Consider the following 20,646-nt stretch of genomic DNA (forward strand, 5'->3'; position numbering starts at 1 on the left):
CTGCAGCCACACTAGGAACAGCCTGGGGATGAAAACCAACAGACAGCAGAAAGGCAGAGCCAAGAGAAAGGGAGCTGGAGCCCTGATCCATCACTTTGTGGCCTGCCCATCCTCTGGACTTCACATGGGAGACAACGGATCATTGTTCTCAGCCTGTTCCAGTCAGGAATTTCAGTCACGTTATTTCAGCCAAAATAATACTGATATGGTATCATTTCTCAGGAGAGAAGTGTGTGGCAGAAGAGGAAGCCAGGCGATTGCTGTACCTTTTCTTCCTGATCCTAAGAGAAGGAAGAATGGGTCAGGGGTAAACCAGGCCTCTGAGCTCTAGCTCCTGAAAGCATCAGGGATCAGAACTGGCTACAGCCCCGCCATGTTCCTGTCCCCCATTTGAGAAGAAGAATGACAGGCTCTCCAGCTGACAGAGAGAACAATAGCTCTCCAGCTGCTTTTCTTCAAACTAGCCGGAAGGAACAGGGTACCTAGCTTGTGTCCAAAGTGCATTCTCTGTTGTAGTTTTAGCATTTGTAAAGCTGATTCTTTGATTCCCATTGGGCCCATTCTGCCTGGTTCCCAAACAGGTTAAGAGACAGAAGTCATTAGATACCTCCAGAACCCTTCAAATTCTTCTCAGAAAGTAATCATGTTACATTTCACCAAATTAGGAAAGTGGAGAAAGCCAAGAGGAACAGTTATTTTTATGAGAAAAATTCTGTAGCATTTGAACTTTGGTTTCAGACAAAGGTGGACCAACAGGGGCAGGACTTACCCTCATATATGAAACAATGAAAAACCCACACAAAACAGACAAAACTACAGCTCTTAGGACAGTGAACGTAGTGCAGAAAAGGACAGTGAGCTCTGAGAAACGGGAAACAAGAGTGCTCCCTACTACTGCGCTGGGACACTGCCTTCAGTGTTGACAAGTTACATCACAGGGAAGGAGAACATACATGAAACCTGGTGGTCTCCTTGGATAAGGAGGGTCTGGGAGTCCAGGGATATCTCCGGAGGGTCCCCCCAAGTCTTCAGCTGAGTAACAAACACATAGGTATGAGGAAATGATAAGCTAAAGAAAGAACCTCTGAAACAATTAGAGGACATACCCATGGCTTGAAGAGAGCTGGGAATAATTTCTCTTGCTGTCCATCTTACCTCATCTTTCCACAGCTGAAGTGAAAATTCTCATAGTTCACTCAACATTGGGTAGTACACCCAGAGAGTGCTGTCTTGCTGAGGCAAAACTGGCCCTCGACTCCATTCTCTTCTGGTGCCACTCAATAAAGCTTCTTAAGCAAGACCAGAAAGGATCAAACTATTCCTGAGTACCTTAATGACATCCAAAAATATTCATAGGAATAGAAATATCCTACACCCAAGAAGACGGAATTCACATCTAACCAAAAATTACCAGGCATAGAAAAAAGTCAAGAAAAAAGTTTCATCTCCTTTTCACCCCATTCTACCTCCACTCTCTTGTGCCCAGATCCGGCTTGAGAGTGCTTCCAATCAGACTACTCCCTACCCCAGAATCACAGCAATTCCACCCGTGACCAGCCAACACTCACAGATTCTTTCTGTTAAGCTCCAGTATGAGACTGGCCTGGGCTATGCTGAGCCCAAGGGCCCTCTTAGCCTGCTCTTCCACCCCCCGCCCTCTATGAGGGCATCCTCATAGTCTAAGGCCTGGGGACACTACACTGTCTTGCTCTCTTAGGCACACCTGCCTGGATGGACTGATGTGGGTCATCCTTGCTGGGGGGCGCACAGTGCCTAGTGGCCTGACTGACCAGGAAACTGCGTCCCCAGGGCACCTGGGACTTCTTTCTTAAAAATGTACAAAGCTGACATGGCAAGATAACATTTCTTTTTAATGAAACCAATACAATATCCCTCTCCTCTCCCTTTTTTTCTTTTCCGGTTTAAGCAACTAGGCTGCTCTATTCTCATTGCCTCAGGGAAGGTATGTGATGACCAAAAGCAGACTTACTTTTATTTACTTATTTATTTGTTTACTTATTTATTTATTTATTCATTTTTAAGAAGCCTCTTCCTGGCATTTATATTTCCATGTCTACACTACTCCTTCAAGAACAGAAAGGGCTCATAACGGAGATTTAGATTTGGAAGAATTCTACAAAGGAAGCAAAGTTCTCCTAAAGATTAAGGCTGGGCCTAAAACTTCTGAGGAGCCAGGAGAGACTACAGAGTCCACGAATTACCCAGCAGCCACTCATGGAAGGCCCCTGCATGGCCTTTGTCCAGCGAGAGCTTCCCCTGAATAGCAGCACCAACACTTTTGCCCACTGGCTGCTCCAGAAGAGAGGCTGCTTCTCTGTACCCCAGCACTTTGCATCTTTCCCTATCCAGCCCATTACTAAGCATGGATTAATGGTCTTACAAAGTATCATTGCCTAGCAAACTGGGGAAATCTTTGCAGTCCACTTGGTGGGGGAAGGTGGGATATAAAGCAAGTTGAACACTCCCGAGCCCCGCACTGGTGGCAGGCCCTCTCTCTCCTCCCAGATGAGAACTTGCACCTCAACAATCTTGTTTTCACGCAGACACACATGCTCTTTTCAGCTCATCTCTCATTTGCCCTTTTCAGTAGCTTGGACAAACTCTCTCTCCCATTCTCAGAGGAATCCTAGGAATCACAAATTGTATTTGGGAATCTAGAACAGCCTTTTAACACTACCCTTGAAGCCCACCTATAAAGCTGTCTTTAGAGGGAAAAAACACAGTAGGGAACCTCGTGTTTTGAAACTTGAAACAAGCAGAAAAATTTATTGCTCTTAGGTTGGTTGATCCTACAAATCTTGATCAATGTTTAATGCAACCTAAAAGTAAAACAAAACATAAATATGCTTTAATACAGTTAGAACTGTGACTGTGTAAATGAAGTTTTTTTGATAGTTTCAAATTATTTCAAGTAAGATCCAAGCAAATGTTCTCAAGCTTTGTTAACCCATCCTTTCTTCTATTTCTCTTGCTCCCCTTTCTTATTGTTATTCTTCCTGAATCCACCTCTTAAATGACGGAATTTCTAATGCATTCGCCTGAGCCCCATTCTGCAGTCTGCGCGCTCTCCTAGGTACCTAACTCCCTGCATCTCCTAGCCCCACATAGCCCATAGCCTATAGCTGCTGCGTTCCTATCTCCCGCCTGCTGCTCTCTCCTATCCTCTGAACAGCTATCCTACATCAACTGGTCTTTAGCCAATTACATCTGCCTATCTCAGGGTTACCTGACATTCAACACATCTACAACTGAAGCCATCATTTTCATGAAACCTACCTCCTCTCCTTATATTCCTCAACTCAACAAATGGTTAAGCTCCTAGTCCAGTTGCCCACGGCAGAAATCTGGGCATCCCCTTGACTTCCGTCTGTCCCTCATCCTCCCAGCCAACATCAAATCCATCCAGTTCTCCCCATCTCTGCTGTCTACACCCTGGTCCAAGCTCTGGTCATCCTGCATCTGGACAATCATGAAACCTCCTAAGCGGTCTCCCTTTTCCACACTTGCCCACTCAAATCGTCTCTCCCTCCTCTAAAATCACCTCTCCACCTCTCTCTACCCTACAGAGAGCCTTTCAGTGACTCTTGTTGCACTCGTCCTACAGAGCACAGTGTGATGTGACCTTTAGCCACCTCTCCAGCTTTGAGTCACACCTCGCAGCTCCGTGCAACCCAGTCTTCAAGCTGGGCTACGCCAGCTCCTTGACAGTGTCCTGCTGTCTCCATCTGCTGCACTCAGCTCAGGCTACCTCCTTAAGCATCATTAATCAGGAAGACTCATCCAGGCCAGGTCCCTCCTCTTGGAGCACCTGCCCCCAGCCCACAGCCCCCAGAGGGCAGGAACCCCATCTGTTCTGTTCATTGGTATTCACTGCCTGCCTGCGTGATACTAAAACACAGACATTTAATGAAAGTGTCTCTACTGACTCATTAGGACCAAGTGCTTTCAGCTGCCCCTTCTAACAGGCCTCCAACAAAATCCCAGTCTGCGTTATTGCCCTAGCCTCCTAACTGGTGTCCTCACGTCGCTCTCTCCATCCTTCCCTCTGTGCTGCCACATCTGGCCTTTCTAAAATGCTGATTGGTGATTGCATCAGCCTCTACAGCCTTTAGGATCAAATCTACATACTGGTCTGGGCACAAATTACCAAGTCTTTCATGGCCTGTTCCTCTTCCCTCTCCTGCCTGGTCCCTTCTCCCTCCCTGCCTCACACCCCCTCACTCTCCCCTGGGGTGTCTCATACTGGCTGTGCTCTCAGACCCTCCTCCTCCCACTCTCAGCAACCAGTCATCAACTTCCTTCAGGAAACCTTCCCGGATAGAGCTCCTCCGCTGGGCTGGCTGCCCCACTTTGTCAGCGTACATGGTGTTAGGTCACTAAATACACCCTCTGCCCCGACAGTCCTGGTCTACACCAGCGGATCTGGCTTAGTTATTAACAGCTCACCTGTTCACTCTCAAAAACCTATGCTCTGGCCAATAAATCACTTGATCACTCAAGCAAAGACTATTAACTGCTTGTCCAATTGTCTGTTTCCCCCCAGACTAGGTCAATAACTATGTGTTTTAAGCACAACAGCATCAGGCACAGTGCCTGGTACGTAGAAAACACTGTATGTTTATTACGCAAGCATATAGTGGAAAAGCATGCATTTTTCATTAGCATTTGTATCTGGTTCTAGTGTTTGCCACTGAGAATCAACTAGCTGGCCCTCCAAATTTAACTTAAAGATTATGTATTTCACCAAAGGATTTTAAATATTTATTTTGAAGAGATTCTGAGATTTTCAAAGCCTGAGTCCAAAATATATACATCGCCCTCTGCACAAGGGCACAGTATGACCTCGACACTAGGTTCCAACTACTTTCCCATCAGTGCTGACACATTTGAAAGGAGCCAGACCTGTACCCACCCGGACCCTTGTGGCCAGCAGCAACATTCACAAAAGAGCAGAAAGCCCAGGAAGAACAGATGGTCAACACCCAGGGAACTGATTGTCTTTCTCTGACACTAAGGGCCCATTTGCCAACAAACCGTGGTCTCCTATGCACTAGGCTTTCCCAAAGTCAAAACAAAACAAAAACAAAACAAAAACCTGTTTTTCACAACAGACTTTCTTAAAGATACTTACATCAGATAGCATTGGCTCATCAAGTTCTTCCACTCTGCTCAGGTTAGGTGCCCCATATCGATCGCTAATTTCAGCTAGTGTTTTGCTTGTGTCTGATGTGACATCCTACAATCGTTAAAATTCATTTTTAAGTTTAAATGAGTTCAAAATTAAGACACTCATTTTCTTTTGATTTCAATAATGTCTGAATTATAACATCGAACTTTAATGTTAATGGAATGAACCAATACCTATTACTAGAGAGAGAATTCTAGAAATGCTAAAACTTAATTAAAAAGTACATTCAGAAATTTAAGATATATCATTGTAACTAAACATATGGTCAATAAATATCTCACAACATTTTGGTTTTTAAAAATACAAATAGAAACTGAATGTCCCATTTTTATCCACTTTGAGGTTTTGCTTTAAAGCTTATCATACTTGTGAATTGTTTATTACTAGAACACAAACTTAGACTATCAATTTTTACACTTTCCTTATTAAAAGGTTTAGTTACTCATGCATCAATGTTAGGCTTTGCTTTCCAGGACACTTATTCATTTCACTTAACACAGAATAACTTGTCCTTCTCACCTCTGAATGTGAACTATCTTCACTCTTAGCTATATTTTCTGTATTCATTCTCATCTCCTATAATATATAAAAATGAAGAAAAATATTTGAACTTACTTTCCATTTTGATTCCATGTTTAATTTTCAAGAAATTTTTTTAAAGATTTTTTAAAATTTTATTTATTTGACATAGAGAGAGAGATCACAAGTAGATAGAGAGGCAGGCAGAGAGACAGGGGGAAGCAGGCTCCCCACCGAGCAGAACGCCCGACACGGGACTCGATCCTAGGACCCCAGGATCATGACCTGAGCCGAAGGCAGAGGCTCAACCCACTGAGCCACCCAGGCACCCCAAGAAATTTTATTTTTAAATAATGCTATGATCAATTTAATAGCAAATAGGTCAGGAGTAATAAAGGGGTGATCTGAATACATTTAGTACAAAACTGTAGCCTGCAGTCTCATTTAACATTGGCTACTAATAGAAAACCATGTTTTATTTATAATTAAACATGACTCTTTTTAAAAAATGAAATGACCTGAAAGGTTAAACCTGAAGCCAAATTATTAGCCAACGAGACAAGTGATAAAACAGAAACTTTTCTTCTGTCATTTTACATCACTGAGTCTTCACTGAAGACAAAGGGGGTCTATATCTCCATGTATTTATGGGCACGTGTGCATGGTGTGAATCTTTGCACCCTACGGCACTCAGACTAAGATAAGCTCAGCATCTGTGTTTTTGTTAACGATGTGTTTTTTTTAACTATGTATAGGTCTTTGAATTTATCTTTTTAAGAATATCACTTTTTAAATTCAATTCAGCCTTCCAACTTTTAAAAAAGTGCTTTAAATAATTATGCTCTCATCCAAGCCAGGGGTACACATATTCTACAAGACCTACTTCTGTTTTTAACTTTAATTATGGAATAAATAGAGGAGTCACATTTGCATGAGAGAGACTGGCTGGAGGCGCCTGGGTGGCTCAGTTAAGCCAAATGCCCTCAATATTGCAAAGAACTTAACCTTGATCATCAGCTACCGCAGTCAGGAACAACTGTTCCTGGGCTAGAAGGTTGCTTCCATCACCATGAGAGAACTCTGCGGCTCACAAAGCAGTTTCCCACAATCGGTAGCTGACCCTTACAACAAACCAGTAAGATACTGCTAGTGAAATTAGACTGTTACCCCTATTTTTCAAAAAGGCAAACTGAGATTGTAAAGGTTGTAAGACTTGTTTCAGTCGCACAGCTAATGTGTGGTACGTCTCTGAATCCCACATATGACAGTTGCAAGAAACAGTTTGAGGATTCTATGAGGTTTTAAATAAAACAGACTTTTTTTTTTTAATAAAACAGACTTTTTAAAAAATAAAACTTCAAATTACCTTCTCTAATTCTTCTTGAGCTCTCTGTAGCTCTTCTATTCTTTGTCTCTCTTTTTCTTGCATTTCCAACTCCAGCTGGAATGCCAGCTGTTGCTGAATATTCAGAAATAAATAAGTCATATTCGCGTCAGATCAATTGCAAGGAATTAACTCTAATCACTCTGAAAAGTCCCAGGATAATTAAGTTTATACCCACCTAAATTTCAGACGCTTACAAGAATAAATGATCACAGCCACCTAATACTTAAGCTTTTACAAATATTTCCTGAAGTCTAACATAAAAGAGGAAACTTCCTTAATTGCTAATTTGTAGAAAAGCACAATTTGTGCAAAATCAAGTTATTTTTTCTGTTCTTCTTGAAGCAACAAATGAGTTTGCAGTACCTTTTTTAGATAAAATCCTTTCAAGCATAGATGGGTATTCAAAGACCCGAACCTTAGTTGCAGAAGAGTGGATGAGAAAATCTTAAGTCTATTATCCAAAACTATAGATAATCAAAAATGTATTGGTCCCAACTCAACATACATGCCACACTAGAATAAGGGTCAGCAAACTAAATTCTGTGGGCCAGATCTGACTCAGTCCTGTATTTGTACAGCCCCTGAGCTAGGAAAGGTTTTACATTTTTAAATGGTTGAAAAGTATTGAAATAATAATAATATTTCCTGATACATGGGAATTACAAAAAAGTTCCAATCTCGGTGCCTATAAATAAAGTTTTATTGAAACACCATCATGTTCGTTTGCTTACTTATTGTCTGTGACTATTTTTGCACAACAGCACAGTTGAGTGGTGGCAACAGGGACCACAGGTCGTACTCTCATCACTTTGCACTGGTGCTCAGCGTGCTACAAATTGGTGACTCCGTTTCATCTCAACAGTTCGTGGAGTGCCACGGTACCCCTACACCATGACATTTTTTAAGTTAGTGTGTACCCATCACATCATAACAAGAAAAGAAGTGGACTTTGAATGTTGCCCCTTGAAGATACAGTGGACAGTATTTTATTACCAAATTAAATAGCAAAGTATGGTGTTTATTATGAAGGATACTTTACTAAAAGAATGCAATAGCAATGTTACCAGACTAAACACTTACCATCACAGTATTCTCAACTCACATGAAAACAAAGGTCAGAAATAGTAGACTGTTTTAAACAGGATTATTTCATCACAGTAAAATTTCTTCACAAAAATTAAAAAAATGAGGTTGCAATGAAAGCAAGTTTCCAAGTGGTTCATCTGTTAGCCAAGCAAAGAAGTTCATTTCCCAATGACGATTTAATTAAAATGTGTTTGATTTCAGTGTTCAAAAAAATAATAATAAACTTAAATTAAGATTATTAGCTTTTTGGAGAGAACAGTTGCTCAAAGAGTTGATGACACCAGGAACAACACCGGGAACAACATCAACAGTCGAGTAAAAACGAGGCAAATTATTTTGAGCGATTTTCCTTGGCTCTTGATATGTAGACAAATGTCCCCAAACACTGCTCGGCTGTTGTCCTTTACTAGTGTCAATGCTGAATTTGAAGAGACCGAAAGATCAGCCTCTATGAATAGTCAAGAGGAATTTCCTTAGTTTTCTTTCTTTGTTTTTCTTTCTTTCCCTTCCTTCCTTCCTGCCTGCCTTTCTTCCTTCCTTTCTTCCCCCCACCCCTTGTTCTTTCTTTCTTTCTAGGGAGGGAGTGGAGTGCGTGAGCACATGGTGGTTGGGGAGAGAGGGAAAGACAGACTCTTAAGCTGGCTCCACCCTCAGCGTGGAGTCCAGCCCGAGGCTGGATCCCACAACCCTGAGATCATGACCTAAGCTGACATAGAGAGTCAGACACTTAACCGACTGAACCACCCAGGCGCCCCAAGAAATATTTCCAAAGAAGTTGAGAAACGTGAATTCAGTACAACCAGCAGTGAAATCTGCTAAGATGTGTTACAACCAATGGTGATAAAAATGTATGTGGAACAGAAAGAGGCTTAGTTGGACAAACTTACAGAGCTTGTGAAAATGCAGTGTTGAAAGCCCAAGAGTATTCATTGTGTTTATTCAACAGCCGACACTCTGGGGAAAATGCTTGAATCTTTCATGTGCTACTGAGCCAGCAGTGCCAACAGCGTCCTTCCTTCTCTCCTATGAATGCAACCGTCATCAGTTTTGCAGATTTTTGTCAGAAAGAGAAAATGAATATATCTCGGCTCGCCCCAGCACACAGCAGTTGCATATGGCTGCACATGGTGACGGGTTACTGTGCATTTTGGGGCTCGGGACCAAGACTGAAATTGTTTGGAATGAGAAGACTCATTCTCAATCTCTATTATCAAACCTGAAATGGCTTTGCATGTAAGCTTTACTGCAGGCTTAATAATGTTTTTAAGTCAATTCAAACTAAACTTACAAGGCAAAACAGCTCTTATAAAACGTAACACTTCGGAGAAGCCATTTCAACAATTAATGTTTGAATCGCAATGTCAAGCTGCTTTATACACTTCCCATGTGGTCAAAATCTTTTTTTTTTTTTAATTTTTTATTTCTTTTCAGCGTAACAGTATTCATTGTTTTTGCACCACACCCAGTGCTCCATGCAATCCGTGCTCTCTCTAATACCCACCACCTGGTTCCCCCAACCCCCCCCCCCCCCGCCCCCGCCCCTTCAAAACCCTCAGATTGTTTTTCAGAGTGCATAGTCTCTCATGGTTCACCTCCCCTTCCAATTTCCCTCAACGCCCTTCTCCTCTCCATCTCCCCATGTCCTCCATGCTATTTGTTATGCTCCACACATAAGTGAAACCATATGATAATTGACTCTCTCTGCTTGACTTATTTCACTCAGCATAATCTCTTCCAGTCCAGCCATGTGGTCAAAATCTTAAACAAGAAACTAGATGCTCCTCTCCCCCAGTTTCCACACGAAATTGGCAGCAGGTGTATTTCCCGAGCTCAGACTATAGGCCCAAAGTATTTTGTGGCCTTGATTTCAGTGTGAATGAAATTTCCATATCTTCAAATCCAGGTAACTGTGTAACTGAGAAGCTTTTACCAACCTTCAACTGGAAGTGATTAATCTAGGAGGTAATGACATGCCAAAAGGCAAAACAAGATAAAAATCTAATAGAATTCTACAAATGCATTCCAAGAGATAAATATGGTCAAAATTATATCCACACGGACCGATATCAGCATTTGGCAGGACCGATCTCTCAGCTATTTTCAAAGAGGAAATACTAAAATCTCATTAAAGATCAGCATTAACGGATAAATGTTTTCAATCAATTTTGATGATAGGGAACACTAAATTTGAACTCCAACTAAAAGAAATGTTATCTCTAAGAAAATAATTTAATTCTCTTAAGCAGTAAGCCTATGTTCCAAAAGGAAAATTGTACTTAATTACTATTTTTTAAAAAAATTTTATTTTGTCGATATAACTTTTGTGGAAATTTATTCTCTCTCGCTGTATCTACATAATATACCATAATACCTACATGTACCATTATGTCTTTCAAATGTATTATTAAAAAATAATACATTTTTATAAATAAAGAGATAATAAACAGTCATTACTATTTACTTACAGAGGGTTGTTAAAGGGAATTTCCTGGTAACCTTGAATTATCCACACTGAGATAAAAGTGATGGGCCAGGTCGCTGAAGGGCAAGAACATGGCATTTCGATCCACTTTCAGATATTGGTGGAGGAAGTGAAATGACTAATCTCAGAACAGCAGTGCAAAATGCAGTTGTGAAGTACCAGCCACACTGGTCAAGAGAACCAGTTTCTCAACACTTTCTGGAAAACTTCAAAGCTCAATCCCTTTCTTCACACAGGAGTAAAACCATTAGGAATATATTCCAAAAAATCAAACAAACCAAAAAGCTTTTACTTCCTCAGTGAGCTCGTAGGCAGAAAATGTCAAAGTCCTTCCCTGTTCACAGGGTCCTGGATTTACTGGAGAGTGTCCTAAACTTTCAGGGCATTTCAAGTCAGTGGCACCAACTGAGAACAACAGGGCGGGGACCAGAGTCCTGATGCCTCAGCTCACTTGATTCAATGGTGGACTCAGAGCTCCTGTCCCTTAGCATCTCTGGCTCACTCTCTCTTAAGCTCTTCTCCAGTGGACATTCTCTCCACAGGCCCCTTTTTCCTTCTCTCATCTATTTCTGGCCACCACACTGTTTCTTTCATGGGTCTTAAAATCTTCTGCAGAATGTTGTTGCATCCTCCACTCTGGACCCAATGCTCAGGGTTCAGTGCACAGTGGAGCCCTTCCTACTGATACAGGATACAGTGAGAGAAGTGCTTAATTTCTACTATTGCCCAATTTTATCTAAGTAAGATGAAGTAGATGAGCCAAGGAAAGTCAAGTGGCCCCACGTTTGTGATAGAATTATCCTAGAGAAGGAGAACTGCTGAGAAATTCTCCTCATTCTGAGAGACTAGATGTAGAAGCTATAAGATGAAGGGCAGATTCTCACTCAAAGGGGGCAATTTTGTGGCAGATGCTCCCCCATTTGGATGATTGTCTGACACCCAACTCAACATTCTGCAAACTCCCCACAAGAATAAACCAAGTGATTGAAAAATTGAAGGATTCAGAGCAGTAAAGTTTTCAATAGCCATATCTATCTTGGGTACCTAGAATGTTCTACCTCAGTGTCAGGGATAAGACGTTAGGCAGAGAATCTATTTGTCATGTCTATATTTTCCTTCTTATCCACACACCCAAATAACAGGCTTCTTTCCCTTTTACAACTGTATAGACTTGAGTTGAGACTCTGGGGTTAAGTACTAAAATGGTAGAACGATGGGGATAACAAATTTAGTTCAGAAGCTCTCCATAAATATAATTAGTCCAAAAGCCACTCTAGAACTTTCCCTGTCTAGTTTATAATCCATGACTTATTCCTGAAACCATTCTCTTACCAACATTTTCAGCTCCCCAATCCTGCTATCCCAAACCTACTTCAATCAAAGGGTCTGCCCCTTCCACATCATCATTCAAATCTCTAGATCCAAGTGGAGAAAATCACAGAATCGTAAAACCAAACCAAATGGCAACATTATAAATGCCCAGTCTCTAACTCTGACAGGTTATTCAATGCTACCAAGTAATGCTAAGTTTCCCGGTCAACTCTACCATTCTCCAAAGCTACCATTTCAAACCCTCCCCGCTCTCCCACACCTGCCACTTTACTTCATTTTTGGAAGATGATCATGGTCCCTACTTCATAAAGAAGAAAGAGTCATACAGAAACTGTTTTAAACCTTGTGCCACAAAACCTATACATCCACATGTACCTAGACCATCCTCTCCCTATCCCTTTTTTTTTTTAAGATTTTATTTATTTATTTGACAGGCAGAGATCAGAAGTAGGCAGAGAGGCAGTCAGAGAGAGGGGGAAGCAGGCTCCCCGCTGAGCAGAGAGCCTAATGTGGGGTTCAATTCCAGGACCCTGAGATCATGACCTGAGCCAAAGGCAGAGGCTTAACCCACTGAGCCACCCAGGTGCCCCTCTCCCTATCCCTTAACATCAACAATCCTCTCCTCTCTGCTACTTAAAAACAAAACAAAGCAAAATAAAACAAAACAAAAAAACCAATCTCCTTTGAAAGCATTACCTGCACTCACCATCTCCACTGTTGCACCCAACCTCATGCATACTGCTCCCTCCAAGGTCACCAGTGGTCTTGAATGAGCACTTTGCCCTCTTGCTCTCACTCAACCAGCGGTAGGCATGGTTGACCCCTTGGGTCTCTCCCCTTGGCCTCCACAAGAGCACACTTCCTGGGTCTTCCCCCCCCCCCCACTGCTGCTGTTTCTCCAGCAAAGATGACACAGATACAGAAATACAGAAACATGAAGATATAAGAGAGCCATTCCTAACTCATTAGAGATGGGGGGTTTTTCAACATTTGGGTTGCACCACACTGAGACTGACACCGCTAACTCCGGTCACCCCTGAACTCCCATGCTTGTCTTGTCTCACCTGCTGGAACAGGAGCTCCTCTGCTTTGAGCCTCTCCATCATCTCCCGCTCTATCACAGCAAGTTCTCTCTCATGCTCCAGGTCGGCCATTTCCTTCTGTCTCTAGCAGTGTTTAAAAACAATGTCACGTGACTAATTTGAGCTAGAACAATTTGTAGAAACAATCTTGAAAGCATGTTAATCACCAACAAGAGGGAAAAGGGGAAGCAAATTTACTCTACCCCATTTAGAAAATGTGTAATCATTTGGGGAAATGTGTTTTATTTGAACAAAGAGCATAAAATTAAAATTAAACCTTGGGTATGATCACAATTATGTACAGAAAAAGTCTACAAATACATAGGCAATCCATAGGAAAAAAGAAAATACCTAAAAATCTACAAGGAGGAAATCTATGGAGTATTTTTTCTTCTGTTTTTTTCATACTGTCCAAGTTTTTCATAATAAACATACTATTTTTATAATAGAAATAACATTGGACTTTTTAAAAAAGGAGACAAATGGAAACAACTATCTTACTCTTCTAATTTTCTAAAAGAAGATCCCTACTTACCAGTTGTTCCATGGTCATGTTTTCCTTATATTTGTAAATCCACAATCCTAAATATTCTATTGGATCCACTGGGCGAATTCTTGCCACTTCTGCAAGACCTTGAGTTAGACATGTCCCAAGGCACTTTTGAAGATACCTTGACTCCATTTCTCACCCCTGACTTCTAAAAGGTAAATGTTTTTGCATTAATGCAGGGAATGTTCAATAAGGACAATAAAAGTGGACTCCAGTGAGGCCAGCAAAGCACTACATCCTGTTATGGGCGCCTCCCATCAGAGATGACACAAGCAAGCTGGCTCCATGAAGCTTCTGGCAGTTTCCAAAGAGAGTCCACAGATGTCACAACAGCTACCATGAAGATGCATTTTCAAAATCCTGATGGGCTCTCAAGGCCAAGAGTCAGAAAAGAAGAGCAAACAAAACCACCAACCAGCAAAGGGAAGGAAATAATAAAGATTAAAGCAGAAATAAATGATATAGAAACTAAACAACAGCAACAACAAAATAATGAAAGAGAGTCATATAAAGGGATACCATCATTACTGTGAGATGGCTACATGCCAAGCAATGCATGTCTCACTCCATCCTCACAATGTGGGTGATAAATCAGTGTCATTACCCCCGCTGTGCAGAAGAGGAAGCCCAGGCACAAAGAGCATACAAGTCAACATGGTAAACATGGGATTATACCCAACTCTTGATTCCAGAGTCATTATCTTAATGACACCGATGTTCCTCCCAAGCCACGAGTGTCAGTGGCTTGACCCTCAAAAAAACACAAAAGTCCATAAATCTCCAAGGCCAAAGAATAAAATTAAAAAAAAAATTCAGCCATCAAAGAATAGCATATGAAGCTCCTTACACTTTGGCCCCAATTGCTTCTCAGGCTCACCTCCAGACATCTCTTCTGCCTCCAGCATATCCTGGGCTCTAACCCCACTTAACATTCTGCCATTCTGCCGGTCATACCTTGCCCACTTCCATCTCTAAGGCTTTTGCACATAATGATTCCTCACTATCTCCCAGCTTAGAAAATACATCTCATCACCTGCAAGATGTAGGTCATCTCTCATTCCCTGAACCTTCCCAGGCCATGCAAAGGAGATCCTCCTTCTCCAAGCAACTCACATAGCACCTGTCATGCAACCTGAGAATCATCTGTGTACACACACATCTATCCTCCCAAGACAAGCTCCTTCAGCTCCTCAAGGAGTGTGTTTCAGTCACAGGGTGGGCATGCTGGCTCCCCATGGAGGCAAGTGAATGAGTTTCTCCACTCTCCGAGTAATGTTCCTGTATACCCAGTTATTAAGATGGACAGGAATAATCTTAGACCAGATGTTAAGGAAGGAAGGAAGGAAGGGAAATGTAGAAACTACTGTACTTCGGGTGCTTTGAAAAAACTGATCATCCTCAAATTATCCTTATGGAATCTAGTTGCTTTTCATTATTCAACAAATACAAACTGAGTACCTACTATAGGTCAGGCATGAGCTGAATATGAAAGAGTAGAATGCCAGCAGGTCTAGTCCTGTCCCTGGATAAATGCACTGAACATTCTGCATAAAATTTCAGAAACAACAACCTCCTGAGGTTCATAAAGCCCAGTAGTGTCTCCCCCATTTGATGGTGGTGCATGTATAAATGGTATAGCCCCCACAGAGAGGAATTTGGTAATATCTAGAAAATTACATAGGTATTTACTCTTTGTACCGTCTATCTCCCTTCTCAGGTCTTAACTTGAAAAAATATGGAGTGATGCTATATGCACATAGTTATGTTGCACCATTACTTAGAATAGTCAAACTGGAACCCCATCCAAAAACTCATCCTTAAGGGACTGTTGAGATACAACAACGCAATGGATTACTGTGCATATATATTATATAAAAGACATTAGGAAGGTCTCTAAAATAGGGAGTGATCTCTAAGACATAGTGTGAGGTGAGGGAAAAAAGCAAGGTGTAGAAATTATATACAGTATGCCACCTTTGTATTAACAGCAGTGGGGGAAGGAATGTGTATGTGTGTACATAAATGTAGTCATAAAAACTTAAAACTCTATGAACTGGCACAAATGAACCAAATTCCTTTTCAAGCTGGCATTTCAAGCTGGTTAAGTATGTCTTAACCATACAGAGAGAAGGACTATATTATTACAAACCAGTTTGAGACACAGTATCTTCTCTGTGCTTCTGCAATGGGACATACTCTAAAGACAAAATAACTACAGTGACATCTCAATGTCTTTTGAAAAGGTAAAACAGGGAACAGATTCCTGCTGCTGTTCAGAAAAGTAATACACGGGAAAAGGACCATGTCCTCAAGGGAGAAACCTCTGGCCCAAGAGTAGATCCCATCGAGTGTGGGTCTCAGATCTATGGACCTAGATTAACAGAACCCAGGTAAACTGGCTACTTAGCTTCTCATGTTTCCTGTCCATGAAATGGCGATAATACCCATCTCACAGGTTGTTGTGAAGAATGTTATTTTTTATATACACCAACAGGCATCTCGGCTCCAGATAAGAAAGCCCTTTCCCAGGGAAACAGCTGCCTCGGGCCTGAAGAGGTTGTCACAAGGAACAGAAAGAGGTCCTTTGCCCATGCCTAGGAGAAAGCCGGCCAGCCTAGTGGGAAAGGAGGGGATTCGGGTAGAGCTGCCAGATGTAACACATAAAAATAGGGGATGCACAGTTCAACATGAATTTCAGAGAAATAAGGAATAACGTGTTAGTACAGTGCAGTATGATACAAAATCACTCGTTGTTTATCTGAAATTTATAATGAACCGGTGTCCCATGTTGTATCTGGCAACTCTAGATTCGGGGCGCTTGGGTTCGTTTTCCTATCCTGGGTCTGCGGAAGGGTCTCCCTCCCGCCTTCCCGGTCCCCTCCACCCAGCGTGGGGAGGCCAGCCGAGGAGAAGGGATGGAGGAGGAGGCGGCACTCCCCAGGCGCTACACAAACCTCTCTCCGCCCAAAGAAGCCGGGGCGTCGTCTGAGCCCCGCACCACTCGCAAGGCCCAACGGCCCAAACCACCGTCGCCGCGAGATCCCCACTAAGCTCCAAGTCCCCGTCTTGGCGAAAGGCGCCTGCGCTCTCGATGCGCGCACCCGAGGCGTGCGCGTACCCTCGCTCCGCGAGTCGCGTTCCGTCGCTAGGCAACGAGCGTGCGTGCCTCGGAACCCGGGACTGCGCACTGCCCAGGGGCTGGGGCGCGCAGAGCGGTGAGCGCGGGATGGGGCGCGGGGAGAACGCGCGGCGGGGAGCGGGAGGCTCGGGAGTGGGACGACGGGCAGGGGAGCGAGCGCGCGGCGGAGAGGAGGGGCGCGAGAGTCGCGGACAGACGGCGCGCGCGGGGTGTGGCGGGGGCGCCCCACACAGGAGGGACCGCCAGGGTGGCGAGCAGAGACTTACAGCCTAAAGGCTGGGAGGAGGGGGAGGCGGAGAAGAGGAGTCGAGCCGGCGGCGCTGGGAGGAAAAGAGGGGCGGCGGGCTCGCCCGGAGCAGCCGCAGGGGGCTACCTGCCCACCTAGGGCGGGAAATCCCCCAGCCTCCGGCCAGAGGAGACAATCCCCGTCCCCGGAGTTCGACGGCCCCGTATTTGCACGGCTTCGCACCTTTGAGATTGAAGTGACCCCTGCTTGGTTCCTTTCAGAGCTAGCTCAGGCGCCCGCACCTCCGGGAAGCCGTCCAACCTCCGCCAAGCCAGAGCCACTGCCATCTTCCTGACCCAAGTGTTTTGTGTACAGCACTCTGCTAGCATTTCCCACGTTCTGTTTTAATTTATGTTGGGCAGTGCTGGGCAGGAGAAGCCTCCCTAAGCGTTGTGGAGGCAGTAAGTACCAGAGTGGACGCTGACAGATGGACCCGCCTCAGAGCCTTCACTGGATTAAGTCAAAAAAATATTTCCTGAGCACCTACTGTGTGCCTAGCACTGGGAATATAGTGTGAACAAAGACCACCCCTATGCTTTTTGCCCTGCCTACTGAGTTGGAAGTCGGTGAACAAGGAGGGGCAGTGTAAGCTGACTCTGGGAGGAGCTCTAGGAAAAAGAGGCCCCTACCCCCTTGGTAAGTGTGCGGGGCGTTTGTGGAGAGAGGGCTGTAAATGGCATCCCTTTGTTCCCTTCCCTCTCCTGGCCTCACACTGCGGCTCTGTTATTATGGCTCTACTGTTTTTGCAACAAGTTTTAGTAACAGTCAGGTCCCCTGTTTCATTGAGACCGTTGAAACGTGCAGTTTCGAGCAGATGCTTTCTCCAGAAAGGGTTTGCCACACCTCAACAGAGAAGCAGGCATTCGAGGGTTGGGAAGTGGAGAGCTTTTCTGGAATGCAGAGTTGGGGATTCCGCCCTCTGGGAAGGGCGGTTCTCCATCGCTAAAGGCAAAGTAGATCTGTAACTGGATAGCCTAGGGATTTTGTTAAAATGCAGAATCTGAATATGTAGGTGTGGGGGTGGAACCTGAGAAGCTGCATTCTGTCAAGCCTCTGGGTGAGGAACTCTGCAGATTACAGACCACACTTGGAGTGGAAGGGGACTCAATCCCGGACCCTGACATCATGACCTGAGCTGAAGGCAAACGTTTAATCAACTGAGCCACCCATGCGCTCCCCAAACTTAGTGGCTTTAAACACATACTCTCTTGCAGTTTTTTGAAGCCAGAATCCAAAATGAGTCTTGCAGGGCTAAAACTAAAGTGTCAGCAAGGCTGGTTCCTTCTGCAGGCTCTAGGGGAGAATCCGTTTCCTTGCCTTTTCCAGCTTCACAGGCAACGCACAATCTTTGACTTAAGGCCCTGAATGACATCACCTTTTCTCTCTCAACTTCCACCATCATATCTCCTTGCTCCTTGTCTGACTTTACTGTGTTCCAATTATAAAAACTCTTGGGATTACAGTATACCTCCAGGGATAATCCAGTATCATATTCCCAAGTCAAAATCTTTTATCACACCTGCAAAGTACCTTTTGCCAGACAAGGTAACAGATTTCATAGGTTCCAGTTATTAGGACTTAGACACTTTGGGAAGCCATTACTTAGCCCTACTACACTGTGTATTTCCAAAGAAAAATTACATTTTCTTACTCATATTTCAGTGAGTCAAACCAGGATATTTAACCTTGATACACTTTTTGTGGGGCAGAGGGTGAACTGCAGGAAAGAACATGAGGGCAAGCAGGGGGAGGGGCAGAGGAAGAGAGAGAATCTTTTCTTTTAAAGATTTTATTTATTTATTTGACAGAGAGATCACAAGCAGGCAGAGAGGCAGGCAGAGAGAGAGGAGGAAGCAGGCTCCCCTAGAGAGCAGAGAGCCCGATGTGGGGCTCGATCCCCGGACTCTGAGATCATGACCTGAGCCGAAGGCAGCGGCTTAACCCACTGAGCCACCCAGGCGCCCCAAGAGAGAGAATCTTAAGCCGACTTCACACTCAGCACAGAGCCTGACGTGGGCCTTGATCTCCAACCCTGAGATCAAGACTTGAGCCAAAATCAAGAGTCAGATGCTTAACAGACTTAGACACCAGGCTCCCTAAACTTAATACACTTCTATTATGTAATGTACAATTCACATTCAGTTTCCTCAACAACACTTCATAAAATTCTTTTTTCTGTTCAGACTCAATCCAGAATCATGCGTTCTGTGCATTCGTTAGGCCTGTTTCGGCTCCTTTGATCTGGAATGGTTCCTCCTCTTTTTTTGTCTTTCACGATCTTGACATTTTTAACAGTGCAGACCAGTTGCAGACTGTCTTTCAATTTGGCTTTGTTCGTATTTCCTCAATTAGATTCAAGTTTTGCATTTTGGGCAAGGAATCCACAGAAATATATTTCATCCCCCTAAGAAGTGCATCCCATCAGGAGACACATGATGTCACTTTGTCCCTTTGTTAGTGATGTTCCCTTAGATCGCTTGCTGAAGGTTGTATCGGACAGGTCTCAGCACTGTAAAGTTCATCTATTTCCTTTTGGAATTAATACATAATTTGTGGGGAGAAACCTTGAGACTATATGGGTATCCTATTTCTTATCAAATATTCATTCAATTTTAGTCCTCACTGAGGATTCTGGCTTGATGCAGTTATACTATGATGGTTAAAAATGTTGACTTTTTTAAAACTCCATTATTCTTCCCATGTTTATTGGTTGACATTCTACCTTTAGAACTTGCCTTCTCTCCCATTCACTCATTTACTAATCTGTTCTTACATTGATTCACGGATTTTTTATTTTACCCAATTAATTATAATGCGTTAGAGTCAATATTTATTTCAGTGGTCTAATTGCCCCAGATTGGGCCAGTAGCAGCCCAGTCTGCTGGTTCCTGTGCCCTTAATCGCTTATTTTCTAGCATTTTTCTACTTTCTGAGACAAGAAAATGTTCCAGGCTTCTTGGACCTCTCCTGCCCCAACCTTGGAATTCACCATTTCTCCAAGGACCCCTGATTGCTCTTAAGTGGTAAAGGCTATTTCAAAGCAAGTTCCCTATAATCACTGTGTTCATTCATTGCTACTTAAGTGTTTTTGCCTCTAGGCTTTTGCAATGGAAAGAGCTAGGAAATACATATATATTTTTTCTATGAGTATCTATGTATCTTTCCTTCCTTAAACTGAAAAACACCTCCAAAAAATGTTAATACTAGAACTGAGACTTTATTATTCATTTTATTATTAGCTCTTGGGCTTAAAGTATGTAAACTTCAGAAATATGGAGGTGACCAGAAATAGATGTTAGTCCATTGTATGTCACAGTCTTCCAGCGTAATAGCTAATATTTATTTAACATGTACCAGAGCACCTGGCTGGCTCAGTCAGTTAATAGTCTGTCTTCAGCTCAGGTCATGATCCCAGGGTCCTGAGATCAAGCCCTGCATTGGGCTCTCTGCTCAGTGGAGAGCCTGCTTCTCCCTCTCCATCTCCCCCCTCCTCCCCTCTGTTCATGCTCTCTCTCATTGTCTCTTTCTCTCAAATAAGTAAAAATCCAAAATATATATATTTCATATACCGTGT

At 43.2% G+C, this 20,646-nt stretch overlaps 1 protein-coding gene across 1 annotated transcript; it reads right to left on the reverse strand.

Moving 5' to 3' along the window:
• Positions 1-2,810: 2,810 nt before the first annotated feature.
• On the reverse strand, positions 2,811-13,779 carry LOC111144653 (DPY30 domain containing 1). Its single transcript, XM_022499050.1, has 6 exons — positions 13,633-13,779; positions 13,080-13,181; positions 7,095-7,187; positions 5,729-5,785; positions 5,153-5,257; positions 2,811-2,840 (listed from the first exon to the last, which is right to left on the reverse strand). The coding sequence occupies exons 1-6, from the start codon at positions 13,777-13,779 to the stop codon at positions 2,811-2,813; spliced, it is 534 nt and encodes a 177-aa protein (XP_022354758.1).
• Between the last annotated feature and the right edge of the window lie 6,867 nt (positions 13,780-20,646).

The sequence above is a fragment of the Enhydra lutris genome, unplaced genomic scaffold (genome assembly GCF_002288905.1).
Source record: "Enhydra lutris kenyoni isolate GAN:26980312 unplaced genomic scaffold, ASM228890v2 scaffoldscaffold12, whole genome shotgun sequence".
In the NCBI taxonomy this organism is placed as follows: Eukaryota; Metazoa; Chordata; class Mammalia; order Carnivora; family Mustelidae; genus Enhydra; species Enhydra lutris.